The 26,412-nt window shown below is 41.7% G+C and overlaps 1 protein-coding gene across 2 annotated transcripts in view; it reads right to left on the reverse strand.

Annotated features, from left to right (window-relative positions):
• Positions 1-25,791, reverse strand: part of WDR11 (WD repeat domain 11) — a 69,463-nt gene extending 43,672 nt beyond the window's left edge. The window contains exons 1-10 of one of the 2 annotated variants that reach the window (XM_084846051.1): positions 25,590-25,791; positions 23,029-23,140; positions 22,120-22,273; positions 16,192-16,365; positions 13,259-13,445; positions 7,967-8,132; positions 6,014-6,128; positions 5,242-5,437; positions 4,246-4,349; positions 1,913-2,089 (exon numbers count right to left, since the gene is read on the reverse strand). In XM_084846051.1, the coding sequence (XP_084702177.1) occupies positions 1,913-2,089; positions 4,246-4,349; positions 5,242-5,437; positions 6,014-6,128; positions 7,967-8,132; positions 13,259-13,445; positions 16,192-16,365; positions 22,120-22,273; positions 23,029-23,140; positions 25,590-25,684 (1,480 nt within the window). In that variant the 5' untranslated portion in view covers positions 25,685-25,791. The remainder of the gene's footprint in view (positions 1-1,912; positions 2,090-4,245; positions 4,350-5,241; positions 5,438-6,013; positions 6,129-7,966; positions 8,133-13,258; positions 13,446-16,191; positions 16,366-22,119; positions 22,274-23,028; positions 23,141-25,589) is intronic. The other variant, XM_084846050.1, reaches the window with a different exon arrangement.
• Between the last annotated feature and the right edge of the window lie 621 nt (positions 25,792-26,412).

The following is a 26,412-nucleotide window of genomic DNA, read 5'->3' on the forward strand; positions in this document are numbered from 1 at the left end:
ACACCAGCAGAGAAACACAGCACTCTGGTTGAGGAAGAAGAGGTCGCTTTGTCACTTTTCTGCCAGCCCACATGGAAGAAACATTTCTTTTCTTTTTTTACTAGCCTGTTAACAAGGTAGTAGCCTGTATTTTCTTGCTGGCTGTGGAGAAGGGGGGTCGCCCTCCTCCACAGCAGCATGGAAACACAGGCTACTGACCTCTCAGCAGGCTAGTAAGAAGATTTCCAGGTTAGTAACTTTTGTGGGCTTATTTGCAAGGCTGAGGTAAGCCCCATGAAGATAAAGATAGGCATGTAGGTGTTGATGCACAAGACATTCCAAGTAAGCTGGCTCTGTAATTTCATGTATTTAATCAGGGTCCAGTTAGACAATAGATCACAAAGACCAGCTCTAACCTCCAAGGCCTCCATTAGGAATCCAGTTGTCCTAACGGACTATTCATTCAGAGCAATGTGTATTGCAGGGGAGGGATATTTTGACTAACTACCTTGACTTATTGGACAAGTAGAATTTCTGCAATATCCTAAAGACTTATTTCATATACAGGTGCTTCCCTAAAACAGTGAGAAAATCACCAGGGCAAGCATCAACTTCAATTTGAGTGACAAGACATCCTGGACTGAAAATGTTACCGTAGGTCAGGAGTGGGGTGACAGTGGACCTCCAGATGTTGTGGGGCTTCAACTCCCAACAGCTGCAGCCATGACCAATGGTCAGGGATGATGGCAGTTAAAGAGTCCAACAACAACTGGAGGGCCACAGGCTCTTCACCCCTGCTGCAGATAAACCTTCCCAGTAGTGGCCCCTTGGTTACAGAATGCCATTCGCAGACAGGTTTGCCTGGCACCAACTTTAATATCTTTTTGATGCTGGAAAAAGACCTTTTTATGCTCACAGGCCTTTTCAACTCTGTGCTTTTACCTCTCTGGTATTATGCCATATTTCAATATGGTTAACCCTATGGAACTTGTCAGGCCTCATGTGGCTGCTTGTCATGATTTCTAGGCTTCAACAATTTAAAATGATAGTTTTGGTGTTAGTGCTGGTTTATAGAATGTTGTCTCTGTGGATTTTGTAATGTTAAACCATTTTTAGCATTTCTGTACATCTCCCAGAGACCGATCGTTATTGGGTGACTGATAAATAGAATGAATAAGTGTCAGAAAAATATGTGTCAGTATTGAACCTGCAGAAAACCTATTGCACTGCGTAAGGCCAATATAAATCATGACAAGAGACTGAGCAGACACCATCTGGATTCTACAGAAGAGCAGGGGATCAGGTCCAGCCATCATGCATTAAGGGTGCAATCCTACGCATGTTTAGATAGGAAAAACTCCTACAACACAGCATGGCTGAGAAATGCTAGGAGTTTTTTCTTATGTTTTTCCAGATGTCTAAACATGCATAGGATTTAACCTTAAATCTACTAATTGCTTTGAGCAGAGGATGCTTCACTAAACCTGTATCCATTAAAATCCATTAATTGCATTCCATTAAAAAAACAGCAGAGCTTTCTGAACTGGCTGGTGCTTTGGAGTTATGCAGAGTTAGCTGGGGTCAGTTTAATTAACTGCATTTTCAGCATTTTATATTTAATTAGCTGAAAATGCATTGTTAGCCACACTACGCCTTTGGCTTAGAATGGGACACAAGCCAAAATGATATTGTATGGCAAAAAAAATCCAAGAAGAGGAGGAACGGAAAACAGTTTTGCTTAAGAGGACAACTTTTCATGTTTGATGACAGCATGTATTCTGAAAAATAATTCAAAGAGTAAAATCATTCAGTGGCATGCTACTTTGGAGAGAAATAATCTCCCTGAGGTTGCATGTAGTTTACTATTCACACTTATTATTGCAAAGCGTTAAACTGAGAAACATGCTGAACTTTACTATTTAAAGCAACTTACCAACAGCAAGGAGAGGCTGATAGTGCTTTATGTTTTTTGTGGTAAGAGGTGGACACATGCGAATAGCAAATGGAGGCAAAGGAAGCCCTGAAAGAAGCCCAGTTAGGAGGAACTTTAAATGCACTTCTTGCAAACAGCAACTTCTTAGTTGCTCTTCTGTAGAAAGCGTGCCTTGCCCTGTTTTATCATAAAACAAAAAAGGAACACACATCATGCATGTATGATTTGGCAACACTGACAACAAAGGTCTGCATAGTTAAAGCAGTGGTATTCCCCGTAGTAACTGCGAGAGCTGGACCATAAGGAAGGCTAAGCGAAGGAAGATAGATGCTTTTGAACTGTGGTGCTGGAGGAAAATTCTGAGAGTGCCTTGAACTGCAAGAAGATCAAACCAGTCCATACTCCAGGAAATAAAGCCAGACTGCTCACTTGAGGGAATGATCTTAAAGGCAAAACTGAAGTACTTTGGCCACATAATGAGAAGACAGGACACCCTGGAGAAGATGCTGATGCTAGGTAAAGTGGAAGGCAAAAGGAAGAGGGGCCGACCATGGGCAAGATGGATGGATGATATTTTGGAGGTGACGGACTCGACCTTGGGGGAGCTGGGGGTGGCGACGGCCGACAGGAAGTTCTGGCATGGGCTGGTCCATGAAGTCACGAAGAGTCAGAAGCGACTGACCGAATAAACAACAACAAATTATCAACCACAAAACTGGGGGGAAAAATAATCTTTCTAGTAAATTATTATTGTTTATATGGCACAGACAATAATATTTTATTAGAAAGATGATAAACTTAATGCATTGAACAAGCACTGAGTCAGTTCTAGTAAGAGTGATCACCTCTTTGACACTGGTGTTATCTAACAACAACCCTCATTCACTTCAATCAGAACTGTCTAGGATATGTCCTTCTGTGTTCAGAAGCCATTTGTTGTTGTTGTTGTTGTTGTTGTTCAGTCGTTCAGTCATGTCCGACTCTTCGTGACCCCATGGACCATAGCACGCCAGGCCTTCCTGTCCTGCGCTCTCTCCCGGAGCGTGCTCAAGTCCATATTCATTGCATCAGTGATGCTATCTAGCCATCACATCCTCTGCCGTCCCCTTCTCCTTTTGCCTTCAGTCTTTCCCAGCATCAGGGTCTTTTCCAGAGAGTTTTCTCTTCTCATTAGGTGGCCAAAATATTTGAGATTCAGAAGCCATAGATTTAAACAAAAAACAACCCTCCCAAAACAGAAAACACAAAACATTTTTATTTTATGTTAATTTAATCTTAAATACACACAATTCTCTTAAATCTTTCAAATCTTTTCAGTTCTGTACTTGTCATTTCATTGTAAAGATCCAACTCTTTGTTGTAAAGGACTGTCTTCAGAGTGATTAATTATTAAAGCTGAAGTAAAATATAGAAAAATGACTGCTTAGGAAATTCCAGGGAGGCAGCCTGTTAGTCGGTCGCCATAAAATGAATGAAGACTCTTGTGACACTTTAAACACAGGAATACATTTATGGTGGCATATGTTTTTGTGGACAGGAGCAGACTTTGTCGGATGCAAGTGTTACCTGCTATCCCTTGCATTTTATGCCCTTTTGTCCTCTCTGTTCCCAAATATTTGTATGTGTGCACATGCCACCTTGATCCCCAACCTGCCGAGGATAACACTTCTTGTGTGTGACCAAATGGACACTAGTCCACAAAAGCTTCAGCTACAAAAAGATGCCACAAGAGTCTTTGCTATTTTGATTGCTTAATAACCGAACAGGGTCTGTTACTACATGACAAATTACCAAACACTGCAGTTATACTGAACAAAAAAGAGATCAGAGTTGCCAACATTTAAATTCTGCAGTTATATCTAGTTAGTTACTAAAACAGTTCTTTTAAGAAATCAAGTTGGCTTTAACAGCTATACCCACGCCTCAGAACAAAGCTTAAAAACATATATACAACAATTCACACAATTATGAGGGTTGTATATTGGATTTTACAGTGTTCAGAACATGAAGTTGTAATCTGCTCAACCATGCTTCACATTTATATTGAGAGGTATTTATGCCAACAGCTGTTGCCTTTTAGGTGAAAAGCTTTATCTATCATTTTGATAGATATTTTTTTCTAAAAATTAAAGTTTCAGTCAAAGAACTTCTCACAAGAACCTGAGCAAAGTTAATCCATAGATGTAACTTCATTTTCAGCATTCTGTTTTAACCAACTGCATACCAGCTGTATGCCACATTACTCTCTTTAGAAGCTGGTAGATTTCTCTCTCTCTCTCTCTCTCACACACACACACACTCACTCACACACACACACACACACACACACTTACCTATCATATTATCTAGTGACAGGTCTGGAAGCTTATTCTGAGATGCTCCAACGGGAACTCCACAGAATGAGATGGGCGAATACAAAGGTGATGCACTTGAATTGCTGGAAAAGGCAACAATAATAAGACTTGAGCATGCACTCCAGCAAACAGAATCGAGGATGAGCTAAGCAGAAAAAGGGCCAGGTCTCTGCAGACAGCAGCAGCTTTGATTCTCAGTGGTTAAGGTCAAAAGGGACAGGGAACAGGTGAAGTCCCCACCATGAGTGTATTCCTGAAATGCTGTGTATTTCCTTGAGTTACACCCACACACAAAACCAGCTGTGTGCACACATTCATTTAAACTGCAGCAATGGCAGACACTGGCCTGGTTTGCATGTAATGACAATGCACAATTTAAAAACAAAATTACAAATTAAAATTGTGTTTTGTCACGAATGAGTCTGTGTGCTAATGTACACTGCCCAATCACTCCCACTGCAAGCAGGAGCGGCTAAACAGCCCATGGACCTCCCATACGTGGTTTGTTTAGCGTTATGTGCAAACCAGGAACTCTGACTTGTCTCTTCCCCAACAAGCCAGACAAATGAGGCAAGAACAACCCAGGGGTTATTTCCCTGGACGGACAAGCTAGAGACCCTGGTTCACATGTGGGTTGTTTAGCTGCTCCCATTGGCAGCGGGACGAGCCAGCACACTACCTCTTTCAGGACAACTTGCTTTAAAAAAAACCCAAAATAGTGGGTTGACATTAAGTGCAAACTGCTTTGGATTTTGCTTTATTAAGATCTCTTTAGATTTTGGGGGTACTACAACTGCCTGTGCTATTACTTTCTCAGCATGTGGATCTGTAAAATATTAATGTGAAAACTGTGTCCAAAAAATGCTACATCATCCTTATTATGGTTATCCATATTCCAAACGCAGCAGCGTAATCACTTCCATATAACCCTTCTATGTACATTTAAAGAGATGATAAAAAACGTAAACAGGTTACCTAGTGCGTAGACTTCGGCCTGAAATGGTGGACTTCAGCTCCCATATCATCACTCTACCATCACTGATTATGAGAGCTGCAGAATTTTCATTCACTGGACAGCACACCATCCTGAATGGCCGAACAGTCTTGGTAACCCTGATGGCATCACACTGACTTCGTAAGTCATAGACCAGCTCCTGAATGGGATCAGGGTCTGTGAATGTCAAAATACCAGATATCAGATACCCACAGCTATAAAACAAATGCAGTTACACTTCTGCCAATTCTTCTGCTCCTCACTGCTTCATCTTCAGTATGGTATGAACTGACAATATTTTTATATACTATTGAGGTAGGCAAGGTAGATTGGGAGATTTCTAACAGACAGCTAGGTCATATTGCACCATTTACTGGGGAATAAATTGACATAATAAAATATATAGTAATCAATTACTAAAGAGACTGAAGTATATGAATGTTCACTGTATATTTATCAAAACCTCTACAGCATGTGCCCTTCATATCTTGTTCAAGTCTAATTTAAACAATCTGTGCCCATCTCTTTACTCAGATGAGAATTTAAGATACCAGAACGTGGGGAAAATTACCTGCATTATTAGTCAAATATCCTCAAGCTGTAACTATACTGAGATGCTATAAATATCAATTTTAGTTGGTAATTTGACAGCCCAAGTTTGACCAATAGTAAATGCAAATTTTGGCTATAGCGTTAACTTCATAATTTCAAACACAAGATAACTAGTTTCCTAGATATGAGTAGCCCACTCACCTGGATCTTCATTTGGTGTAACACTTGAACTACTGACAGATCTGCGAACTCTCAAGGTTATACAGCCATTTTCATGTAGGCAGAACAATCCATCACGATGAAAACAAGGGATTACCTAGATAAACAGAGACAATAACCATAAATTAGCTTTCTTCATATTCCTAAAGGAGTTGTGATTTCAGCATTAATAAACCAATACAAATCTCATAGGGATTAATGAGTGGAAATGGTTACAATTGTCTAGAATTAGCTTCAAGTGTGCCTGTATTGGACCATGACTCAATATGGAGCAGGATGAATCTCAACTAAAAAACAAGTTTGGGCAAATCCTATTTGAGTTAAAGTTGCAGAGTCCAAAAGACTTGATTAAATGCACACACAAAATTGCCAGCCCACTTTTCCAATCATTCATATACTCCTATTTGTTACAAGGTAGCCTGAACAGTTGCCTTGTTGTTTACTCATAAAAAAGAAATTGCTAAAAATCTGAATTATTAACATTAACATTAATAAATTAATGTTAATAAATAATGTACAGTTTGAACTGAATGTGGTTAGCCTTATAACCATGCCAAACTGAAACTGTGCCAATAGAGATCTTTTATTGGCTTAGGATGCACATTCAACATCCCTTCATACAGATTATTTTTCTTAAGAACGCTAGATACACTTTTGTATATGCAGTTAAGACAGTTTAAGAAGAATGACAAAAGGGTGACATATATACCATGAGAAAATTCAGTTTAAGGAAACTGCACATCATGTGGCAGCCAGGAGGGAACCTCCGTTCCTTAAATCATCATATATAATTTTAGACTAATATAGGAGTTTGTGTGACAGTGGAGTGAGTCACAGTTTCAATACTTTTCTAAAAGTTTTAAACATCTGAGGTAAGAATCACATGAAGGTGACTTTGGGTAGGATTTTGTATTTTGTATTGATGAATACCTTCAAAATGCCACCACCTCCGCCATCGTACATTTATTCTATCCACATGAGTGAGCATGCTTTATTCTCAGACATTTACAATAGCTGTGATGTTTAACTTTAGTTTTCACTGGCTCACATAGATTAATGATTCCCTTAAGATCAAATAAACTCAGATAAGCCCTCATGCTCGAAAAAGCTGGTGTCACTGATGAAGAAAGCATCTAAACAACTATAAAATTAGATTTCCTTTCACCACAGGATTGTTTCCACTTTAGTAATTCTTATAATGCTACAAAATGAGGCAGAATTTGCAGCAGACTTTAGGGAACTGAATTAAATAGTGTTGCCCATGCTGGGCTCCAATTTTCTCCCACCATGTTTAATGCTTTTCACTACATGTTAACCACAAGAACATCCCCATCCTAAAAACCCAATAAAAATGCTGCAAGTGCTAGCTCTATTTATTTCTTCCATACACTTCTGCCAGCTTAACTGCTATTCCTCCATTTCAGGGCCTACAAGCCCTTAACAACAGGCATGCATCCAATTGTCAAAAACTGTTCTGACAACGTGCTGACAAGGAGGCCAAAGTGACCTGAGGGTTATAGCTGTCAGGCATAATGCTCCTTCAAGATTAGTTTATTTTTCAGCACATATTTTGCCCCGAACCCTTTGATTTTATACTCCCTACTGACTCACAACTGTTGTCTTAGATGATTACTGCATACATCCAGGCTATCAACAGAAACATCTATATTCCATAAGGAAAGTGGAGCAAGTGAACTTTAGGCAGGGCTTTAAGTCACGACAAAAGCTTTGGAAGATACTATGTGAAATAAAGGTAACTTTATACCTTGCCTTTCAGCCAAAAAACAGCTTATCTAACATTGAGGACAGCATTTATGCAGCAAATTATCTGTCCCCCCTGCCCCCGATGTCAAGCATAAAGCAAAATGGAATTTAAACATTTAATTCGAGATAAAATGAAAACACGCACACACATTCGCAAGATGGATTCATTACCTGTAGAAAAGGCACTCCTGTTCTTTCGATAGCTATCACACCTACTGTCTGGTTTACTTCAAGGTCAAGAATCAAGATTTCTCTTGGGTAGAGTAACAACATGTAGTTTCGTTTGGAAGGCAGGTAGGACAGCTGAAGGCAGTCATTCAGTGTTACAGATTCAGCACTAAATACATCACAAATAAGTCCTTTTAAAATATTTTTAGTTGCAAATGGGCCAGCTTTTTGCAAAGCTGTTAGCATCTAAATAACCAAATGGAGTTCATGACAAAATTAAACAGCTATGTGTAATGCTTTGTAAACAGCTACTAAGGACATTTTATGTTCTTTTCTCTTCAAAAACTGATAACGCTACTACAGAAATACCTTACCATAGTTTTAAGAATACCAGAACCATATCAATGGCAACGAGAGCTTTTGACCTGGTTCACACGTAACACAAATTCATGGGTTAAACAATCCAAGAATTGGTGGGGGTACATGGGAAGGAGTGATCATGTTGCCTCATTACTGCCAGCTCATTACTTCCACTTTGCATCCTGGGTTGTTAGTCGTGACGTCTGAACCTGGCACTCTGGTTTGCTAAGGATTACAAAACCCAACAACAAACCATGGGTTCAAACATTGGGTTGCTTAACCCTCAACAAGCCAGAGCACTGGGTTTGGATATCACTGGGTGTTCCAGTGCTGTTTCGGACAGTGCATGCAAAGTGGAAGAGATGAGTGCGCGGGAGGCAGCATGTTCATTCATGCTAGGCCCTGACAATACACGGGTTGAATTCCACTCTGTGGCTGGGTTCGTGCATAGTGTTAACCCATGGATGGTTGAATTCTGGGTTGCTGTAATGTGTGGACTCAGCTGTGCTAACAAACTATGGTTTGTTAACCACAAATGACTCAGAAAGAGATCCCATGATTTGTTGTTGGGTTGTAAACTATGGTTGTTTAAACTATGGGCTGGCGACAAGTGTTAACCCAGAACCGTGGGTTGCTCAGCAGTTTCACCATGCTACAGCGGCAAGAGTGGTAAAAAAATCCCCTCCACTTGCTCTACATGCCAGTACTACAGCACTGTAAAAGCACTTGGGATACAATGAGGGAGTGGGCAAAGGAGGGGGGAAACCAACAACCCAGGGATTGAGAAAACAAACCACCGGACAACTCCTCTGCCAGACCAACCCTGGGTAGGGGAATGAACCATGGGTTAACCAAGGATTAAATACACCAGGGGTTAGCGTAATGTGCCAACCAGGTCTGTGTATGGTTGTGTGTGTGTTTTGTTAACTGATAAGAAGTATTGGCTGGCAAGTGAGTACCACTTTACGAGCCATATTTTAAGTATATACTCATGAGTTTAAGTATACAGGCCTGAGGATGCGGACATGGTGCTTGGCCAAGTCCAATTGACCACTTGTGTGCTTGACTCTTGCCCTTCATGGCTTATTAAATCAAACAAGGAGGGAATGTCCGGCTGGGTCCAGGAGGTTGTAAATTCCTCCTTGAGAGAGGGAGTGGTGCTGGCCACTTTAAAAGAGGTGGTAATTAGACCACTCCTGAAAAAGCCTAACCTGGACCTGGAGGATGTTAACAATTACAGGCCAGTGGCCAACATCCCCTTCCTGGGCAAGGTGCTTGAGCGGGTGGTTGCAGGACAGCTCCAGGCACTCTTGAATGAAACGGATTATCTAGATCCATTTCAGTTGGGCTTCAGGCCCGGTTTTGGAGCAGAAACTGCCTTAGTCGCCCTGTGGGATGACCTCTGCCAGGAGAGGGACAGGGGGAGTGCGACCCTGTTGATTCTCCTGGACCTCAGCGGCTTTCGATACCATCAACCATGGTATCCTTCTGCATAGGTTGTCTGGGTTGGGAGTTGGAGGCACTGCACTGCAGTGGTTCCTCTCCTACTTGGATGACCGATTCCAGAAGGTGGTGCTGGGGGATTATTGCTCTGTGCCATGGCAATTGTGCCATGGGGTTCCACAGGGCTCTATTTTATCCCCCATGCTGTTTAACATCTACATGAAACTGCTGGGAGAAGTTATCCGGAGGTGTGGGCTGAGGTGCCATCAATATGCAGATGACACCCAGCTCTACCCCTCTTTCTCATCAAACCCAGATGAGGCAGTGGCTGTTCTGAACCAGTGCCTGGGCACGGTAATGGACTGGACGAGGGCCAATTAACTGAAACTCAATCCAGACAAGACAGAGGTACTGTTAGTGGGTGGTTCGTCTGCCCGGCTAGGTGATATTCAACCTGTTCTGGAGGGGATTGCACTCCCCCTAAAGGATCACGTTTGCAGTTTGGGGATGCTCTTGGATCCAGAACTGTCACTTGAGGCACAGGTGAACTCAGTGGTATGGAGCGCTTTTTATCAGCTTAGGCTGGTATACCAACTATGCCCTTATCTGGACAGAGATAGCCTAGTTACAGTTATCCATGCTCTGATAACTTCTCGTCTGAATTACTGCAATGCATTATACGTGGGGCTGCCTTTGAAAACGGTTCGGAAACTTCAACTGGTCCAAAATAGGTCAGGAAGATTGTTAAGAGGGACTGGCCTGCGAGCTCATATTACGCCAGTACTTTTTAAGCTGCGCTGGCTGCCAGTCCATTTCCGGGCCTGATTCAAATTGCTGGTATTAACATCTAAAGCCCTCAACGGCTTGGGGCCAGGTTATCTGAAGGATCGCCTCCTCCCATAAGTGCCTGCCCAGACCGTAAGATCATCCTCAGCTGCCCTCCTCCGTAAGCCCCTGCCAAAGGAAGTGAGGCGGGTGGCTACTAGGAGGAGGGCTTTTTCTGCTGTGGCACCTCGGCTGTGGAATGAGCTCCCTAGTGAGGTTCGCCTGGCACCTACATTGTATTCCTTTCAGCGTCAGGTGAAGACCTTTTTATTTTCCCAGGCATTTTAGCATTTTAGCTTTCTAGACTTTTAGCTTTGCTGTTTTAAATCTGTATTTTAAATTCCTGCACTGCTGCTAGGTTTGATTGTGGTTGTATTGTCATATTGTGGTTTTAATGTTCTATCTATTTTAAATTGTTTTATTGTGTGCCGTTTAGTTTTAATTTTTGTGACCCACCCAGAGAGCTTCGGCTGTTGGGCAGTACAGAAATGAAATGAATGAATGAATGAATGAATAAATAAATAAATACAACAAAACATGTAAAGTGAGAATGTGGCATGTGTGTCTTTAGAAGCATGTACATCATTCAGTTACCCCAGAGCACCAGCATTGCTTGAAACTGCCTGTTAAGTTATGTTCTATAACCTGGGCTTGCAAACATCTTTCCCACGTACTTTTAGTTGTATTTTTTAGGGTTTGGGGGAGATGGGGGGAGAACAGGATGCTCACTTCCTAATGCTAGAATAACTTATTGTTATTAGCAAAAGAAAAACAAATTCATTGCCAGTATCTCTCTTGTGTCCATTACAGTTCAGTATTCCCAGCTTCATCACTCATACACGCTACCCATTAAATCAATTGGGGGAAGGACATGGAAGCACCTACACCTCCCAAACCAGAAAAATAGGTTCCGATTCAGGCAAAGGAAATCATGCTTCGGTCCCACTGAAATCACTGAAACTTTGGATCAGACCCATAACGGATCAGAAGAGGATTTGGTCTCACTGCTACTCCCCAGCTTTCTCCTTTTACTGCTGCCAGCCATTTCTGGAAAAAAAAATATATGAGGGAGCCTGTTGTGAAACATCTAGCTAGCCCTGTGAGAAATTCTGAACTCAATTTAAGCCAGGCTTATTTGGCCCCTTGGAATACAGCAAGGCCAGTATTAGTAGTGTGGACTGTCTTTATTGTTGTTTGCCTGTTAATTTTAATTTTGCTCTGTACTTGTTATTTCATTGTAAAACTGAGTTTATTCTTATTTATTGAACAGTTTTGTCTTATTTGAATTTATTGATATGTTTTGTAACAAATTTCAGTAAGCTGTTTATTGGGAGCTGCTTTAGGCACAGTTTACTGAGGGAAAGCCATATATAATTAAACTTCAGCCCTTAAGGAAATATTCAGGGCACCATCAAAAATGCCCCCATCACTATTAGGCTACAAGGAGACTAAAGCAGCACAGCCAGTTTCATTTTTTGTCAGTTTTGAAGGTTCTACCCTCTGGAATGTAAATAAACATCGGTTTTTCATGTTCTTTAAGTCAACATAAAACGATATTTTGCAAAACACTTCAAAATGAGATGTCATCAAGCCTTTTGTTTGAAATGTAAAGTTCTTATTAAAGAACTGATCTTACACTGGCACTAACATCAGGCGTTCAGTGCCAATTCACAATGTAGTCTGATAACTTTGTTCACACAATTACTGACAAATTTAAAAGGTATTCAGGACGAAAAAAAAGAACAAAGAAGGAAAACTGTACCATGTGAAATTCAATGTTTGCTAGGAAAAACTATCAAAATGCAGTGATTACGTTTATTAGAGGTAACATTTTTAAAAATCAGACTTGACACAGTTCATCTAAACAAAATAACTGGCACTTACATTACCTATTGGAAACAAAACAAGCCAGCAGAACCTTTCCCAGACCCACATCACACTCTGGCAAAGGTCCCAAGCATTTTGACAGGGCTTTGTACAGGGGATTTTACCAACAGACTGTGCCATTAGGCAGTCTTTTTGACTAAGCTTCCTATGCAATATGCAGAAATACCACAATGGGTGAACAAGTGGTACATGCAGCCATTTCCATGAATTTGATGGTATGTTTTTGGTGTGGCCAGAATTGTGCAAAAAAAAAAAAAGTCTTGGAAACTACCATCCCTTCCTTCAAAGAGTTTTGTTGCATTACTGACACTTTTACTCAGGGTAGTTTATATTCACAAATGTTTGTTAAAAAAAAATAGCTGTTCTGGTCCATAAGAAAAACAAAATCTAAAATTTACAGTTGAGAAATTATTAGGACCAACCAAAATGTCAAAAACGTATGCAAGCTTTAGAGCTTCCCAGAACCAACACTCAAATGGCAAAATCTTCCTCCTCCTCCAAATAACTAACAATTTACTGGCCTACAATGGCATTCCAAAATCTGAAATGTAAGGTGAGCTGCATTCCCTTATGGGGCAGAAGTCAACAAAGGCAAACATGGAATATTATTCTAATTCTTTCCCATTCTTAACTCCTTATAAACTGCCACACAATTGCCAAATCAATTAACAGGTCTTTCAGTATAGGCATTATACAGGTTCATCCACACAGAGCAAGTTTTGTGAGCATAGCAGGTGCTCACAAGATGTTCATATAGCATAACATGCCCTTAATACTTACCTTGGTTTTTCGTTAGTGATGAGAATTTTTACTTTGTCCAGGGCCTTTTTAGCCCCTGTAGCAGATACCAGCTTGTTATGAACAGGACTAGAATGGGGGCTGGAAATATAAACCTTTTTCCCCGAACTGACAGGGGCCTTGGAAGGAGAGAAGTCTGAAATGAACACTATTCCCTCACTTGTAAGCACTGTAACAAGAAAAGACAGTTATAGTAAGTGTGTGTGTGTGTGTGTGTGTAGCAATTTGATAATAGCATTTCTCTGTTAGTGTACCTTTGCAGTTAGAAGCAATAACAATTTTATGAATGCTTAAATAGCTGGCAAACTGATAAGAGGAATATTCTTGAAATAAGCAGCAACAGATGGTCAATTTTCATTCATTAGAGGCCACAAACATTACCTTTAATGATTAAATCTGATTTTAAAATGAAAGTGTAGCGTAGGATTACTGGCAGATAAGTTTGCCCTTCTAAATTAGCTCAGCATGCCTTGCAACTACCCATAGCTCCTCAGAGGCACAGTATTACCCCAAAGAATGGAGCTCCAAATGTAGCATTATCATCTCACACTCTTCAAATCAGAATCTATATAATTCAGAAGAGACCCTACTGTGCAATGTCTTAACCTTTAAGACCTTTATTATTATTTATTATTAATTACATTTATATCCCGCTCTTTTCCTCCTTAAGAGCCTCATGTAGCGCAGAGTGGTAGGCGGCAGTATTGCAACTGAAAATCTCCCCACGACCTGAGTTCGATCCCGGTGGAAGCTGGGTCCCAGATAGCCGGCTCAGGTTGACTCAGCCCTTCATCCTTCCAAGGTCAGTAAAATGAGTACCCAGCTTGCTGGGGGAAAGGTAGTCATGACTGGGGAAGGCGATGGCAACCCACCCCGCTACAGTCTGCCATGAAAACGCCAGCGAAAGCGGCGTCCCTCTAGGAGTCAGCAATGACTCAGTGCTTGCACAGGAGGAACCTTTCCTTTCCTTTCCTTTCCTTTCCTTTCCCTCCTTAAGGAACCCAAGGCAGCAAACATAATCCTCCTCCTCTCCATTTTATCCTCACAACAACAAGCTTGTGAGGTAGGTTGAGCTGAGAGTCTGTGACTGGCCCAAAGTCACCCAGTGAGCTTCCATGGCCGAGTGGGGACTACCTGGATCTCCTGACTCCCAGTCCAACACTCTAGCCATTACACCACACTGGCTCTCAGCGTGGCTCTCAACCTTTAGGCTGCAACCCTACATAACTGACTTGAAAGCAAGTTCCGGTCAATTCAGTGGGACTTATATTTGAGTAAACATGCTTAGTAGTGGTCCCTCTTGAACAGACCTCCTCACACACAGGCATACATTCCCGAACTAGATCCTCATTTCTCGTTTTTACATAAAGGAAATCAAGGGGAGGGGAAACCACACGCCAGTTTATTAGGAAGACGCATATATTAAAATGGCCAAACTAAAAGGAAATTAAAATAGTGATATTCTAATTAAGATTTGAACAGAAAGAGTCATTCATATTTTTTGTACCCTAGCAAAGAACTCCAGATGACCTAACCAGTGAGACCAGTCCCACAATACTATTAATTTATTTATTACATTTCTATCATGCTCAATAGCTGAAGCTCTCTGGGTGGTTCACAATGATTAAAACCATAAAATACAACACGATAAAACATATTATAAAGGTCGAAAAGTTTAAAACTACAGTAGAAAATAGAAACAAAAGTAATAACCCACAGAAGTCCTAGCAGCAGAGCAAAGATTTAAAATACAGTAACAGATTTAAATACAACAGAAACTGAACAATTAAAATGCATGGGAAAATAAGAAGGTCTTCCCCTAGGAAATGTTTTGCCACTGCTTTCTCTACATTATACAGTAGCCAACCAGCAGCACACCTGGACAGCAGCAGGAGAACCTGTGGCCTTGGTTACGGCACTGGCTGTGTTCACATGTCATGCTAAGCCATAGTTTAGCACAACATGAATGAGTTGCAGCGAGCTTTTCACTCATGTGCTCCCCGTTCCCCTTTCTTCCTCCCATGTGGCTGAGGGGAGTTTGGATATTTCCACTTTTGCCTAACCAGTTTGTTGTGTTGTCTGGATTAACGAACTCGTTTCAACATTAACTGCAATTAGTTTCAAACAAGTCAACTTCAAACCACAGTTATCAAAGCTGGCTTGTGTAAACCAACCATAGTTAAGAATAACCAGAGTTCTGGGTCAGGACAACACATATAGCTTTGTTAAGCAAAAGCAGACGGATAAGTTTCTGAACTCATCTCAGCCACACAGGAGGGGAGAAGGGGAGGGTGTGAGTTCAAGACTCACTGCAGTTCATTTGTACTTGTTCACATTGCCCTAAAGTATAGTTTAATGTAGTCTTCCCTGATCTGGTGACCTCCAGATGCGTTGGACTGCAATTCCCATCATTCCCAACCAAAATGTGTTACAGTCCAACACATCTGGAGGGCACCAGGCTGGGAAGGCTAGTTTAGTATGGTGTGTGAATGTGGCCACACAGTCAGTCCTGTATTTCACCTTGTCTCTTCTCCACTAAGGATGCTATCCCCATTCAGTACACCAGAGACAAAGCCACTCCAAGGCATGATAAGCCTGCATATGAATTGCAGTATGCACTGTACTTTCAGTCTCTCAAATTTTGATTTGATTTGTGGAACACTTGCTTATCCACTAATGCTTTAATTACTTGCTCTGTAAACATTCTCATTCAACCACTCCAACTTCAACGTTTTTCCCCGAGGTCTCTCTAAAATGTTGCACACCAGATTAATTAAATCACCCTATGATTTGTTCTCTCTCGTTTCTCTTATTGCATTTCCATGCCTTTTGCCAGTTATGATCCAATAGGAAAATTTCGTATCACAGCAAAATTCACAGTAGGGGAATAAATACTTTTCTAAGACAGTACTCACATGTTAAATTTGAAGGATCAAAAGGATCAAATGAAAAAGAAAGAATGTTTTCTGCATAACTTTTCCTCCAGAGTTTGGTGCCAGTATCTGCATTCCATAACACAATGTAATTTGGCGGGTGAACAGCCAGTAGCAGATCTCGAGAGGCGTCCTGATTCCATAGCCATTGCATGTCTGTCAAAAGGGGAGGGGAGGGGTGGGGAAGAGAAGCAGTCGGTCTTGAAACGAAGAAGAACAGCAATCCCTTTCATCTTCTGGGTTTCCAGGATGAAAATCAGATTAAGTGACATAATGGAAACACACAGCTAAATATTTCATTATTTACAGCAAATAAATAAATAAATAAATAATACTTGTATTGCTTAAAGAGTAAAAAATGAATGGCATAGGCACATCACAGGTTAGCAGGGTGTGGAAAACCACCAGTATTTTCTATTATTGTTTATTCACTGAAGAATAAGCCTCTTAACAACAACTCCGGCCTGGGGGTGGGGTGTGCCTGAACATATCTTATGAGTAATAGGAGCCATTCAGCTGACATCTCTTTCCTCAATCAAACACACGGCCCAGAAAGTCCACAGAGCCCAGTGCAGTCTTGCTGCCAATTCTTGCCAATGAAACTGGCAGGATGAACATCCCAACGCATTTGTAAGCAGAGATGTAACATGACCCTTGCTCCATGGGCAAAGGTTGGCACCAAGAGGGTGTGAAGCCAGCAAGGATCAGAAATTGAAGAATCCTAATCAAGGCCACATCGCTGGTTGAGTCTAAGGGCAAATGTCATTTGCACTTTGTTAACCGAGAGGGTGAAGGGGGAGGGGGGTTATGGAGGAAAAGGGGGCTGAAAATTTAAAATGAAAGCAGATCAATGACATATTTGGATAGATTTGAGTGGGATCAAAGGAAGACGCCTGTTAGGCGTGCACAAGTGCTTCTGACATATGCACAGAGACTTTGATATTTTTCAACCACAACTCCTTGTGCTGCACCATATGGAGTACTCAAAGGTCCTTTGAGTTTGGGAAGTAGTTTATCATGGAGCTACAGTTGAAAGGAAAGTCCTCAGAAGCCCCATTGTGCCCACAGAGCTCTCCCATGGGGCACTTTCGATCCCAATCTAGATCTGGTTAAATTAATTTTGACCAACACCCCCGAAGAGCCATAGTCCATTCAAGAAATTCCAAGTTATGCATATTAAAAAACAACAACTAACAACTTCAAAACAATGGCCAGCAATTCTATTTTTAACATCCGCATTTTTATAACTAAGGAAAAATTACAATCAAGATTAATTACATCAAATAAGCTAACTAGTGGCTGAGGTCAACAAATTGCATTCAGGCTGGTAGGCAACAATTATTTTGACTAGCCACTTGGAATATAGTAAAAGTGTGCCTAAGTGCATGCAGAAGCTTTTCCTTTTCTACTGAGGTCTTCCCCTCCCCACTACATAACCTTGAGAAGGGCACATAGGACAGACAGCATAGGCAGTATGAGCTTTGAGCTAAAATATGCTGGTATTTTTGGGTCCATCCCTTTTGCCTTTGGCCCCACTCCCTTGGGCCCTGCCCACCACTGGAATGTGGACCCCAAAAGCTTCTCCAACATTGAATTCAGCCCTTGGGCTGAAATAAGTTCAACATCCCTGAACTATTGCATCCCATAAGCCTAACACTGCATATACAGGTACAAACCACTTACTACAGAATAAGGATTGTATTATCAATGGGGGCTCTGGGCCTGCCAGGTACATTTGTACTGGCAAGCATAACCCTGCCAATGTCACTAGCAGTGCCCTAAGCAGTGCCAGTGTCAAGATGGCACTGGCCCCTACAAGCAAGCCAAGTGAGCCTGGCCACATGCTCAGTGCCTGGCCACCAAAAAAAAAAAAGCTGTCAAAGGGTAATTACCAATGAGATCACATTATAGTTTATCATTTCCTGCATCATAAGCTATTTTCGCTTGCCTTACTTCATCTTTATGTCTCATTACTCTCACTAATTGCTTGACAAGAGAAGTAATTGCCAGATAAAGGGGAAACAAATCCTTAGCTGTTGGAGTGAGCAGGTAAAATTAATAAAGGAAATGACATCTAAGAAAAATGAATGCTGAAGGGAACTTGAGTAATTATTGGAAGGGAATTACAATGCTTCCATTTTGATCTTACCAATCTTTGATGAATGCAAGCAAGATTACCTTAAATATGTGGATAGTTTGCGGATGACATTCAAATAAGCTACTACAGAAGAATCAGAACTGAGTGACAGTCATAGTAAAACATGCCCAGAATTTAAACCCCTTTTACACAAGATATATTCAGCACTGTATATTTAAGTTATGCATGGTGACCATATCATTTCAACTTCATCATAAGAAGCAATCAAGGCAAATGTCAAACTACTTCAGCATTTCAAGCAATGAAGTTAAAGGACAAAAATGTTTGGGTCATTCTGGGTCATGAAAAGTTTTACAAGACAACTTGGCAAGCAAACTATCAATTATTCATGGAAGCCCATGTTGGAAATTTCATCTCATCAAGATGCTGTGAATTTTACTTCAGGAATAAAACACTTGTATAACTGTGATGATAATGAGGAATGTGGGTAGTACTATAAACAGCAGGAGATGCACAGCTTGCTATGGGGGGGGGGGGCGAGAATGCCACAAGAGAGCTGAGACACATTAGAGAGCATTAACATGGAAATTTGTTTTAAAGCGAAAAATGCAGAAAACAATCTTTTATTTTTGCTCAAGCTGTTATCATACTGAAGGGGAATCCATACACATAATATAATACAAAACAATATAACATAATATAGATGCCTTTTATTGAAGGCCATAAAAATTGAGCACTTGCTACCAACTGGCTGAGAGAGAAACTTGTGATGACATGAACCCAGACCGTTTCCAGGTGCTCTACCACTGAATGATGGCTCCAGCCTAACAGTACTCTGTTCAGCTCAGTTGACTGAAGATGCATAACCTTATAACAGAGTTGCTAGACTGCACATCTGTGATGGACAGATGCTCAGATGCTCTGAGATGGACAGATCAAATATGTCTACATGGCCTTTATTTGTGCTTTTGCTTCTGTGTGCCCCCCACCCCCCATCTTCATTTATTCAATACTTACAGCAAATTCACAGGAACATGTTTTTAATATGCAGGCTACAATTCTATACAATAGCCTTGTCATTTGAAACTTTAATCACATATATGTTCTCTTTACCATAGCTTTTCCACTACTGATTAACATTTCTCCCAGTGGGGCGGGTTGTGATAATGGGCAAAGAAAACAGGAAATATTCAAGTTCTAGTCAACCCCCTACAGCAGCCTTCCCCAACCTGGTGCCCTCCAGATGTTTGGATTTCAATTTCTATCAGCCCTAGCCAGCATGGCCAATGGTCAGGAATGCTGGGAGTTATAGTCCAAAATATCTAGAGGGCACCAGGTTGGGGAAGGCTGCCCTACTGCATGATCAAGCATCCAAGCTGACCTAGAAATGTCCTCCTTGAAACCCTACCCAATAAAAACACACATTCTAACTTTTAGTGGAATTGAGAATTATTGCATGGAATTTAAATCTTAAAACAGCAATATTCATTGCTACACAAAAATTCTTAGTCTGGTTTTCGTTTACAGCTTTCACTAGCTGTAAAAGAAAAAGTTGTGAAAAAGGAGCTCAAAAGAGCAGATGACTTGGTATTAATAAAAGCCAACATTTCCACTTCACTTAATGTGAACTGTAGATCAAGTAATCCTTTAAGGTATATTCCTCTTACAAGAGATACCAAGATATAAGCACCTTAGGGCACAATCCTATGCATGTTTAGACAGAAAAAAGTCCTACAACTCCCAGCATTCCCCAGCCAGCATGGCTGGCTAAACATGGATAGGATTGTGCCTTTATTTATAAACAAGTCCCAATGACATCAATATGATATCGCAAGTAATATTATCAGGAATAAAATGGTGATCTGGAATACGTTGATTTCTGTAGTATACACACACACACACACACACACACACACACACACACAGAAGAACCCTAAGTGTGTGTGTGGTGGGAGGAGATCAGGGAATTAAGCGGCAAATGATCTGTCACTGCCAAAACCCTGCTGGCTTTTTCTGCCAAATTGGGAAGGAGGTGTGTGTGTTTGTGTGTGTGTGTGTACACACGGCATTTGTAAAGCCTTTTACTGTCCTGGTGGATCTTTGTTTTATTTAAACTTCCCTACCATTGGTTCCAATGGGAAGGAAAACAACTATACCAGCTCAAGGTTGGTAAAGGTACAGCTCCCAATCCATGCCATGCTGGGAAAGCAAGGGGGATCTAGATCTTGCAGATCCAAGGCCACCTATGACCTGCTCCCAGAATGCCCCAACTTAGGTCCTACCACTGGTGGAAAGATCACTGGTGGTTCTCCTATGCACACAGGCTTGTCACAGGCATAATAAAATTATTCAAGACAAATGTCTAACTGTACGTATTAAGAGCCCCACCATGATCTAGTTGTCAAATATGCTTAAAAACAAGAAGGATTCAGAAGTACACTCTGTCATATGTACATTTTAACTAATTTAAAATGTGCTGTTACATCATTACATAAAGTAGTGTATACTTGTAATTTAGAGTGCTACTACATGAAAAGACATAATACCATTATAACTATCGACTATGTTTGTAATTATGGACATCCATGCAATCTTCTTATCTATACAAAGTTCCATTTTTGTAAGTCAGTTAATATTGTTTACTTCTCCTGTGCTGTTTTGCTGGCATGGCCAAGAAATGCTGTTAGGAGGGAGAGGTCATAGGCTGGGGGCGGGGGGACCTATGGCTTTTCACATGGGAAAAAATATCCTAAATCACCATTTCCCCAGGCTCTGTACCGAGGCAAAAATATAATGATGCTGAGTATGAGGGCTTGAGTGCTATTGTGGATGGTTGGTTGGTTACTGATGTTAATCTTCCCCACACTGAAATGCAGCTACTGAACTAATTCACTGTTGCCTAGCAACAGAACAGCCTTCTCATGAAGTTCAACTGCTGACATGCTTAAGGTTGCTGTGAATAACAGGGTATCATTTACCATCATTATGGGCCCAGCTCTGCAGGTTTTGACTACTACAAATAGACAGGAGCATCAAGACACTGAATTAAACACATTTATTAAAATGTATACACCACCCAGTAAACTCAGGATACCTTACATTTCTTATACTGCATCCACAGTCTGATTGAGACAATAAGTCAGTACGGGACAAATAAACTAAGTGAGACCATGGAGAAGGCGGAAGGAGGCAGAGGATGTAGGAAAGGGGGGAAATAGTTACATCCAGATGAGAGAGTCATGACCTTGGGCAACTATACTGCTCTTTACTCAAGGCCTCACTAGTCTAGTTTTATTTCTATACACTTTTACAAGTTGTCTTCCAATGTTCAAGATACACTTATTGTGCAATCCTATAAGTATCTACTCAGAAGAAAGTCCCACTGAGTTCAGTGGGGCCTACTCCCAGTTAAGACTATACAGAATTACAACCTTAATGATTTGGGTAAGCAGCTATAAAGATAATGAAAATGCTTTCTAACTGTTATCATTTGCATAAAGATTTCAGAACTTTTCATGATGTAAAATAAAGCCTCATTAATCCCAGCAAGCCTGAAGTATGAATGCTTTATATTGTTCTTAAGATGTGTTAACTCTTTTTTTAAAGCCTCTGGGACAAAGCAAGTAAAACATTTACAACTGAGCAATCATACCGAGTGCATTTCCTATGCAAGGGGAAGTACCCACGCAGGAATTACTTGAATGTAAATAGGAGTAGAAAGATTGACTACTTAACATTATTTCTTCTTCCAACTAATAAGTGCATTTATTATTACAACATTTTGTGGTATGCAAATAAAGCAGTTTCCTTACCCTGAATGGGTTTTGTGTGCTCTTGGATTTCACAGCGAGCAGCTCCTGTAGCTACATCCCAAACAATTATCTTTCCAGTGGCATCAGCAGAAGCCAAGCGCAAAGAATAAGGTGATCCAATATTGTGGTGGTAGTTTTCTTTAGCCCACTTAACCTGAAGTTAAGAAGATAAGTAAAGCTGACAGCCATTTGTAACAAATGGAAGCATAAAACACTTTTAGATAACTTTTGAAAGATAATGGAGCATAATCAAGAAAGTATAGTAGAAAAAACTAGTTTGTGCTATTCCTAGGTGAATAATATGAGAAAGAGTGATACATAATAAGCGAACTGGAGAAAAATAAAGATGGAACAAATGTAGCTAACCAACTTTCTTATATGGCAGTTAAAGATTAACTAACCTATGCTATATCACTCCTTCTAACAGTGAACTCAAGTGGTGCTGTAGACAACAATAGAGCCAACACAGGGCCACTGAGAAATGGGGGTGGAATTAACATACTCAGGGGAACGCCAAGTTTTACAGAAGTATCAAAAAACTTTTAAATAATTCACAGGGGCAACCCTTCCCCTCAAAAAGCCCAGTGAGGACTGAGCATGCTCTGAAACCACAGAATGTTGCGTGTCAGTTGGAAAAGAATAACAGAAAACTGGAGGGTGGGAATGGAGTGCCCTGCTTGGAGAGAATAGCTGATTGGGACCCTGAACTGAACCACTCCTGAGGTGAAGATGTAACAGTTACACTTTGTTGCAGGTTGCACTTGCTAAAGGTAAAATGCAATTGCCACCTAAACATTACAGGGAGTGGGGGTTGTTGGCTGGAGGGAAGGGTTGCTGTTTGCTCATTTATGCTCACGTAGCATAAAATGTTGATTATGCAACCTTCCAGAAGATTGATTTTGAAATTACCTTGACAACATTAGCTTTGTGTCTTTCCAAAACCTGGAGGGTCTGAGCAGTCTTAGAATCGATCACCAGAACAAGAGAATGGCATCCATATGCAATCAGTCCTTGCCAGCCCCTAGAAAAGTATAATCATATGGTCAGACAGAAAAAGATAATTTCAGTGAATCTTAGTAGGTGTGCTGTAGCTGGGGAGAACAAACAGGATAAACAAAGCGGAAACACATTAAGGGCACAATCCTATCAGGGTAGGCGGCCGCCTCCGAACTTGGAGGTGACCGCCTATCCAATGCAGGGCAGGAGAAGCATGGAGGGGATCGTCCCCTCGGCACGTCAGCTGCCCTGCATTTATGGCTAGATGGCCAATTTTGGCTGTCTATCCGCAGGACCTTGGAGTGCGGGAAGCAGCAGCTGGGCAACACGTGGGATGTGTCATACCGGCATTTCTGACTTCCCTGCCCTGACACGCCTCCAGGAACACCCTGTTTTTGCTGCTCCGCACTCCTCTTCTGAGTGCAGAGCCATTCCACGGTGCCTATGAGGCAGCGTGGGAGGGAGTGGAGGAGCACGGGCTCCGAGGTTGGTTCTTGGGAACCGACCTATCCTATGGCCATCTAGCCACTGACTAGCAGCCATTGGATTGTGCCCTAAATGCATCATTAAGCTGCTCATAACCCAAAAAATAATTAATTATTGGATAACTCCAATATGTTTCAAGCCAACCACCTCCTTTTCCCCACAAAAAAATAACCTTCTAGTGACATCACTACAGACCTGGAAGAGTCTTTTGGCAGCTTCTCCTGTGCATATCAGCACGAATCCCCAAATTGTTCTATTTAACAATCATAGGAGGATTTTTTTTCTCAGTTCTCCAATGATTAAAGTCGTGTGTCTTTTTTTCTTTATAGCCATTGACCTGCATCCCTTCTCTAGCATGTTATTGGCTTTTATTTTAAGTTCAGTGTGTCATTGCACCCACACCTCCATTTACCATTTTACTCATGCTTCCTTTGGATAAATATTATTTAGAAGATACTAAACCCAGCTACTTCATAATCCCACAAACCAGCTATTTCATGATCCCATCTCAAAGTCTCATTCCCTCCATTTTTTGGCATACTGCATCAAATTTATTCCAGGTTTCTGAATGTAAAAGGTGTAGGTGTGCATGTTCAAAGCTATTTAAGGATTATTTGGAGCAATGTGTAGGCTTATGTATGGAGTATATGCAAAAATGACCATAATATTATGGACATCATGCTTGAAACATCTACATTAGTTCAGCAATTCTTTTAACAAACCTATAAGGTAGACCTGCATTATTAACCCCATTTTACATTGTGGTCACTAAGGTCACTGTGTGAATGGATGACGGAAATAGTATTTTCACAAAGGACTCCTACCTCATCTCATGCTCTTAACCTCTATACCATGCTACATAAATGCCATGCAAGTGACAGACATTACTTGAGTTGATTTCAGTTATCACACAACTGTGCTTGTCTGGTTTGCACCCTGAGGTTGTACATACAATTTTGTAAACAGCAGAACTAGGTCCAATGTGGTACCACCTTAACCTAAATTCCAACCTCTCAACTGCCAGACTACTGTTTACCTCTTACTATTCCATAGCTAATTCTTCACTCCAGTTCAGCCACCCCACACTCTCCAACAATGCTGTTTTGGATTTCTTCCTTCTACACTTGATATCTTCAAACAGCACCCATGTCCATGATACCCTCTGCCCCACATAACCTTGCACCATATTTAACTCCCTTAGGACACAATCCTGTGCATGTTCAGACAGAAAGAAATGTTGGGGAATGCTGGGAGCTGAAGGACCTTTTTCTGTCTAAACATGCATAGGACTGTGTCCTTAGGGTGCAATCCTATGCATGTTTCAATAAAAAAATGGTTTTTCTCTGTCTATACATGCATAGGATTACACCTTTAGTATCCACATACGTTAAACATATACCCTGCATTATAACCCCAAACAGGCTTTCAAACTAGTCTCCATTCCACTAATCCTCACCGTGGAACTGACCTCTCTTGACTAACCTAGCATCCACTATCCAACACGAAACTCCTACCCTTAAAATCCCCCTCATATACTGCCATGAGGCTCTCCCATTCAATGGTTTGGGCAGACCCCCCCCCCCAATTGTCTATCCACGGCACCAAGGCTGCAATCCCAATCACAAGCCTTTCCCAAATGGGTGCCGCCCAGAAGTTCTGGACTACAACTCCCAGCATTCCTGACCATTAGCCATGCTGGCTGGGGCTGATGGGAGTTGAAGACCAAGACATCAGGAGGGCATCAGGTTGGGGAAGGCTGCTATACACACCTGCTTGGAAGTAAACCTCCTGGGGCTTTATGGGGCTTAGTTCCGAGTCAAAATGCATGCGATCGATCTGCAACCCTCGCAAAGTTCAGCGATCTCCTCACGGTTTCCCTCACACTCCACCTATGTGATCCTCAGAACAACAGTTTTCTCCCCTATCGGCCCGGCCGGCGCTCCCCTCCTTCCCCGGCCCTGCCACCCCAGTGCCCGTTTCCCACGCACCAATCTGCCGCCCCTCGGTTCTGAGGGTTGAGCGCTCCGGTCAGTGTCCGAGCAGACAGTTTGATGTTCACCATGTAGGGCTGCATGGCTGACATGGAAGCGAGGAGCGGGCCGGCCGGTCCAGAACGGCGGACAGACCGGGGGGGAAAAAAGGAGCCGAAGCTCAGCCAAGGAAGCAATCTCTTCAGGCGGGGCGCCGCTAATCCTTGTCCCCAACGGATCCGGCTTGCCCCGTCGGCTGCCGAACATTGGTTCCGGCCCTGAAAGGATGTTTCCGCCTAGGGGGAAAAGGGGGGAACTAAAGGAGAGCGCCCGGGTGATTCGTCTCCGCATGCTCAGTAGCTGAAATTGAAGCCGCAAGATTTTAGCTCGCCCCCTACCTTCCCTGCCCCATGGATTCACTGGAGCACACGCAATAGCAGCAACTAACGGCATCAGAATTGCTTGGGTTACGCTTCTTACCCGCAGAGACAAGCATTCTTACGTCTTATTATTATAGCGACGATGATGAATTTATTATTTTACCGCCTTGTGAGCAAACAGGTCTACTGAGAGAGCGGGTCGGCAGGGATTGCTCTCAGCACCCTTCCCCAACCCGGTGCCCTCCGAATGTGTTGGACTACAACTCCCTTCATCCTCAGCCATCACGGCCAATGGGAGTTGCAGTCCAACACATCTGTCAGGCGCCAGGTTAGGGAAGACCGGCTCAGAGGAATAGTGTGTGAGAAGATGTAACTGATGGAGGAAAAATGCCTGATATTTTAAATTGTGGAAACATTTCAACATCAAGACTCGTTTGGCAGCACTGAGTTTATCCAGCACA

The sequence above is a fragment of the Heloderma suspectum genome, chromosome 3 (genome assembly GCF_057233095.1).
Source record: "Heloderma suspectum isolate Gila_16-S chromosome 3, 16-S_ref, whole genome shotgun sequence".
NCBI classification, from domain to species: domain Eukaryota; kingdom Metazoa; phylum Chordata; class Lepidosauria; order Squamata; family Helodermatidae; genus Heloderma; species Heloderma suspectum.